General features: G+C 53.5%; 1 protein-coding gene across 2 annotated transcripts; it reads right to left on the minus strand.

The window, feature by feature from the left end:
- Positions 1-467: 467 nt before the first annotated feature.
- LOC103583990 (2',3'-cyclic-nucleotide 3'-phosphodiesterase-like) lies at positions 468-3,318 on the minus strand. 2 transcript variants are annotated; one of them, XM_008565146.1, is made up of 2 exons: positions 3,209-3,318; positions 468-1,925 (listed from the first exon to the last, which is right to left on the minus strand). In XM_008565146.1, the coding sequence occupies exons 1-2, from the start codon at positions 3,209-3,211 to the stop codon at positions 948-950; spliced, it is 981 nt and encodes a 326-aa protein (XP_008563368.1). In that variant the 5' UTR covers positions 3,212-3,318; the 3' UTR covers positions 468-947. The 2 variants fall into 2 exon arrangements, with proteins under 2 accessions (XP_008563368.1, XP_008563369.1); XM_008565147.1 differs by lacking the exon at positions 3,209-3,318 and adding an exon at positions 3,044-3,115.
- Positions 3,319-6,583: the final 3,265 nt, after the last annotated feature.

The following is a 6,583-nucleotide window of genomic DNA, read 5'->3' on the forward strand; positions in this document are numbered from 1 at the left end:
GGGGGGGGGGGGGGGGGGGCAGTGGGGTGCAGCTGGCTGGTACAGGGACTCAACGCTGGACCTTGGTGCTTTCAGCACCATGCTCTAACCAACTGAGCTAGCCCAGCCCAGATTCCAGTTTCAAATGGTGAAAGCAGCTTCAGGTGGCAGTGACTCCCCAAGGCAGAGCCACCAGCTGTTGGGTGCTTTTCCCTCAGGCTATTCACAGGTACAGGGCTAGCTCTAGGCCAGTGTCTCTGCAGGCCCTACAGTTCCCTGCAGAGCTCCAGCTTTAGGAGCTGAGAAACAAGTTCTGTTGTTTCTCAACAGAGAAAGGCACAAATTACCTGCCTCTGAGCAATACAAGATGATATAAAGAAACATGAGTGGGACGTTTCAAGTATAATCTAAAATTCAGGGGGAACCAGAAATGGCTTACAGGCATAGAGGGATTAATGGGGGTGACATTTCCCCAATAGGTCACTGCAGGAGAAGAACCACCAGAACCCTTCCTTATCCCAAACCTCCCCTATCAGTACAGCAAGGAGCTCTTGCCAGGAGAGAACCCTTCTACAGTAAACAGAGTCCAGGGCTCCAGCCTGCAATCCCACATGCCTTCAGGGCCTGTTTTCCCACCTGGTTTTGGGGGGACTAGATGTGAGACTTTCCCACCAAGCAGGGGGTTTGGGACTAGATGTGTGACTCCTTCTCTGGAGCCACGGATGTCACAGGCACTGGATAGCCCAAGGCCTGAGACCCATTCCCAGTGAAGTCACAACAGTCCTAGTTTTAATTTTTTTGCAGCTTAGGATTCTGTGTAATATTTCATTTTGGAACATGGTTCTACTTCTAAAAATGAATTTGAGAACACTGGGTCAAATTCTCCCTCTAAGGTTATATGATATGGTGACAAGTTTCCTGTTATGACAGTAATTTGTTTTTCCTACCTCCAAGACAGGGACAGTGGTCTAATCCAGGCTGGGAGAGGGGCGGTGAGGAGAAGGGTGGAAGGAAAGATGCAGTGGGAGGGAAGGTGCTCCAAAAAGCACCTCTCCTATTCCCACTGTGCTTCCACTGCCCAAGGCCACCCCTGTTGAGCACCAACTTGCCTCCTCCAGCAGAGCCTCCATCTGCCTTCCCCACTTTGCTCCCAATCCCTTGAGTGCAACGACTGTCCTATGCACGCAGCACCCTGTGCCCAGCAAAGTGAGCTCATGAATAAAGCTAACAGTGCAGAGGTTTAGCTTCCCTGCCCCAACCCCACCCCGCCACCTACAGTGTCGAAGCTCCTTCTTGAAGGCCTTGTGGTTCCCCAGCTCATCCAGGAAGACCTGGCCAGCCTTGTGGAGGCTCTCGGAACTCTTCTTGGTCAGGAACCAGCCGAAGTAGAGAGGCAGGAAGTCCTTCTCCAGCCCAGGCTTCAGCTTCTTCAGCTCATCGGCTGACAGCTGCCACTGGTTCTTCTCCTTGAGCTGGGCACAGTCCAGCCGCCATGCTGTCTTGGGCTCCACCAGCACCACTTGGTACTGGAACTGGTCAGCCATGTCAAAGAGCTGCTCCAGCCGTTCCCGCTCATGGTTGGTGTCATCTACCACAAGAACTCTGATATCCCGGCGGCAGTAGGCAGCCAGGTCTTCATCGAGCCGCTTGTATTCCTCAGAGAAGGCTCCTCGAGTGCCAGGGGTGATCTTGTAAGCATCAGCAGACACCATCTTGGTGCCATCATGGTACTTGTCCACGATGACCCGTGCCAGTGTGGACTTGCCACTTCCGGGCAGGCCACGCAGGATGAAGAGTGTCTTGCACTCTTGCAGAGTGGCCACTGTATCCTCATCCTGAAGGAAGGGAAACTGCAGCTCAGGCTTGTCCTTGGCCCCTGAGGATGACATTTTGCGGAAGAAGATCTTGGGCAGGAACGTGTGGCTCTTTCGGGAGAAGCCTCTATTCTGTGTAAGGAGGAGAACAGGAGATAGCCCAGGTCACTCATGGGCTCCCCCCAGCCTTGCCCCCTTGTCTCTGGCCTAGTTCTAACAGGCAGCCCCTCTTCGGGCTCCCCAGCCCTGACTTAAAGCATGCCCGGGGTTGCAGGCACATTCCCAAGTGGTGCAGTGGTGAACATTTTTCTTTTCTCCTTTTAGATCCTTGAGTACCTTCTGCTCTGGGGGTGGAGGAGAAGGAAGCTTGTCTGAAACTCTCCTAAACTTTCACTTTCCTCTAGTTGGAGCTGCAGCCTCAAGGATCACCCACTGCTGCCACCTCTGAAAGGAAACTGTGTTGGAAGTGCACGCAAGGGAGGGCCCGGTGCCTGTAGTTCTGGGACTGGCCCTAACTTATATATTCTAGGCAACTATTAAGGACATCTTTGGAGATGGGGGGTCTCTATGTCTGGGCAAAGTCACAGCTGCCCTGGCTCTGAGTGTGCAGAGGAGGGTGGGGGTGGAGAAGGGTTACCCAAAGACTGCCTCCCTTCCCCCAACAATGGCAGCAACAGATAATACTCTCTTGTCTGGGATGGGGGGACAATGATCCCACACAAGGGCTGGTAGGGGGCAGGGGAGCACTGGACAAAGGGCTTCATTCACCAGCCTGCCACCTCCTCCTCTGCCATCTCCCAGCCCCCACAAAGTCGTGGTCTTTGTGCCTGCCCCAGGACTGGGCGACATAGGGTACCTGCGTTCAGGGTCTAGCTCTGCCTAACACTTTGCTGTGTGTCGGCAGCACCTCTCTGAGCCACTTGTTTTCCTGTCTGCTAAAAGCCACAAGTGACGACAGTTTCTACTGTAAACTGCCTTCTCCTCTGTACTGGCTCGGCCTCCCGTCAGCACCCTGAGAGTTTAGCGGGCAAGTGGTTTTATCAAACAGGACCCTGGGCAGGGGAAGGCGAGGAATGGCTGCCCCAGCGCGGTGTCCTAAGCAGCCCTGGCCCAGGCCCACCCGCCAGCTGGATGTCCCCAGGCAGCAGCAGCAGCTTCTGTAGTTCCCGAGTCCCTTTCTCATAAACGCCGCCGTTTTCCTCCTCCAGCGGCCGCACCCCTTCAACCAAGTCTCCCCGCTTCCCCCCTACCTTAGGGCTGCACTGGAACACGGAGAAGGCTCAAACTCAGGTCCGGAACCCCGGATCTCATTTGCATGCCACTTCCTCCCGAAAAGCCCTACATACTCTTGTTTTCCATTGTGGTGACCAGCCCCGGTCTCCCCTGCCCCTCCCGGCCTCCACGCGTCCACTCACCATGATGAGGACGGGGCGCCGCCGTCGCCGCCTTTGCAGGAACTAGCTCTCCGGGGCCGCCCGCCTGCGCGGAGGGACACGGGAGTCTAGTGTAGCGCGACCCCAAGCCGGGCCTCTTTACATAGCTCGGGGGCGGATCGCGCGCGTGGGCGGGCCCGGCCCCTCTGCGCAGGCGCCGCCCGTCGAAACTCGAAAGTGCCACCTGGCGGTGGGGGACCGCGGGGCCGCCTGCACCGAGCTGCAGCCCTGGGCTCGCACCTGCGCCTGCCGAAGCCGGCGACCCGGGGCGGGGCGCTGGGCTGCCTGTGTCCTCTACGTGTAAATGATGAAATGATTAACCCTTGAAATAGGGATGCGGTCACCCCTCCTCTATCCCGCCCCGGGATTAGGATGAAGCGAGAGAGGCGGGGTCGTGCAAGTGCAAAGTTGGATCCTGTCTATTTAAATGTTGGTATTTGATTCATCATGGACTTTTGCATTAATTTTGATTTTTTATTTTACAGTATTGCATTTTGTAAAATAGATTTTTGGCACCGCGATAAATTTTGCGTCTGAATGCCTCACTGGCCTCACCCTCATCCCGGCCCTGTCGCAACCTACAGTCAGCCTCAGCCCCAACCCTTCCTTCTAGGAATTGTGGAGACGGGACCATGATGGCAACGGCAAAAGGGACAGACGAATAGTGCAGTGAAATCCCAACATCCTCTGAGGCCAGGTGCTCAGCTGTGGCCTCTGTAAAGCCACTGAAAGCACAGTCTTGTTAAGGGACGCCCCAACCCCTCCTGACCTTAACATAAACGCATTCTGCTTCTGTACAAGTTGCTTGCTAAAATAAATGGGGGAATAAACAAAGTAGCATGGCCAATGCCATTTTAGGCTGGAAAGTCCCTACTAGGAATCCAGGGTGGGGAGGGGGTACAGGGCTAACCACAAAATTAGCTTATGGACCGCTGGCTTGCTGGCATTGGCTAGATTGTGTCAAGCACGAAAAATTGAAAAATTCCAGCCTAGCTAAAAATAAAAGCTGCGAGAGGTTTCAACTCGGGCCTGCGCTCCTCGATTGGCCTGTGTAGCCCTGGCTGCTAGAGATAAACTCTCTTCCTTTTCCTATCACCCGGTTCTTGTGGGCAAATTTCTTTTACCCGTCGGACGTTGGCCATAACATTTGGGGGCTCGTCCGGGATCCCTTAAGCCTCTCGAGAACCGTCCTTTTGGCCCTGGGACTCTTTGGATCTCTAGGGGGGAATTCCTGAAAAGCCGTGCTTCAGCCCCAGAGAGACAAACCCATGGCAGGCGCCATCGAATTTGGTGAGTCGACTCCTTGGTTGGGAAAAAGGCTCGGCTGGACGCAGCCATAGACGCCTCTTTCCCTGGATCAAACGAGATGTCGTTCTGATCCGTTGGGACCTTTTATAGGTGGTTGGGACTTTTATTTTGATTTTAAAATCTTTTATTATATGCGTATCGTTTGTTAGTTTCGGTCTGTGTTTAAGTCCTTTTGTTTGTCTAGTTTCGTTTTGTGTCGCCTGCTATAAGTGTAGCTTGGCCATTTCAACTCCACAGGACCTCGTGGGACAAGGATCCTCCAGACCAACTGTCCTCCAATGTTTTTTTATGAACTTTAACACCTTCCGAGAGAAGGCTGCGACTTTGGAGCCCCCGTGGACCTTGAAGTCTTGCGAGTCCTTTGTGAGATTGATGGCCGGCCTTCAGTGTCGCTGGCCATCAGGGGGCTCTCTTAGCCCCCCTTAGCTCAGGCTGTTGGACAGGTCATCTTCAGAAAACCCGGACACCCCGATCAGATACCTTATATTCTCATTTGGATTGAAATTCTGTCTTACCCTCCTCCTTGGTTAAAAAGATGTTTTCTAGGGTTAAAGAAAAATGCTCGCCACCGAGAGATGGCCTCCATTCTCCTGACGAAGCCGCGCCCTGATTCTGCCCCTAAGCAAGTTTTCTCAACATTTCCAGAGGAGCCGGACCTGACCTGCTGCCCTCCACCTTATGCAGAGGACCCCACCCAAGTGTCTAACCCACTTATCTCCCCCACACCCGCCCTGGGGCCTCTGATCGTCTCCAGAGTCCCACCCCACCAGTGTCCCCTCCTTCCTCTGCTTCCCCTTCTTCACCTCCCTCAACTGCTTCCCCTCCTGGACTCTTCCCCTTGCGTGAGGCCGCAGGGGCAGACAGCCCTTTTATGGCATATGTTCCCTTTACCACCAGTGATCTTTACAACTGGAAAAACCAGAACCCTTCCTTTTCCGCTGATCCACACGGTCTCATGTCTCTGCTTGAGTCTGTCTCTTATACTCACCAGCCCACCTGGGATGATGCCAACAATTGTTACAGACTCTGTTCACTTCTGAGGAACATGAACGAATCCGCCGAGAGGCCCAACGGGCTGTCCTGGGCCCCAGTGGTCTCCCCACAGGTGACCCTGAGCGATTGGCTGCTCTTTTCCCCACCCGCCGCCCCGATTGGGACCCAAATAGTAATAGAGGTAAGGAGGCTCTTGATCGGTTTTGCCAGGTCCTGTTACGAGGGGTTCGAGCTGCAGCCCGAAAACCCACAAACCTATCTAAGGTTAGTGAAGTCACCCAACAGCCCGCCCAGTCTCCAGGTGCATTCCTAGAGCACCTCCTAGAGGCAAACCGGATCTATACACCCATAGACCAGGAAGCACCTGAAAATCCAAGGGCAGTTAAGTTGGCCTTTGTAGCTCAGTCTGCACCCGATATAAAACGGAGATTGCAGAGATTAGAGGGATTTGAGGGCAAGGTTCTTTCAGAGTTGGTAGAAATAGCCCAAAAGGTTTTCGCAAATCGCAACCCACCTGAAGATAAGCAGCTTAAAAGACTAACTAAGGTTCTGCTGGCCACATAAGGCCAACCCAAGAAACCTCAGGCCCCTAAAGGAGCAGTCAACACGGGGGCGAAAAAACGCCCACCGTTGTATAAAGACCAATGTGCCTACTGTAAGGAAAAAGGCTTGCCCCAGTTACAGGAAAAGCCTGAAAAGACTAACACTGTGCTTCATTTGGGTGAAGACACAGAAGACTGATGGGGTCAGGGTTCCATGCCCCTTAACCCCCAAGATCCCAGGCTAACTCTTCAAGTAGGGGGAAAACCAGTATCATTTCTGGTGGACACAGGGGCTACATACTCTGTACTGAAAAAACCAGAATGGCCTAGCAATAAGCCCCCCATTGCCATTCAAGGGGCCACAGGGAAAACTAAATTTTGTTCATGGACAGAAGGGCGATTCACCTACTTAGTGAAGAACACAGTCACTCATTTGTTTATTTTAATCCTTGTCTGCCCAGTGCCTTTATTGGGCAGAGATTTACTCCACTAAGCTTGGAGCAACCTGCCACCC

This window comes from Galeopterus variegatus, unplaced genomic scaffold, assembly GCF_000696425.1.
Source record: "Galeopterus variegatus unplaced genomic scaffold, G_variegatus-3.0.2 Scaffold33330, whole genome shotgun sequence".
In the NCBI taxonomy this organism is placed as follows: Eukaryota; Metazoa; Chordata; class Mammalia; order Dermoptera; family Cynocephalidae; genus Galeopterus; species Galeopterus variegatus.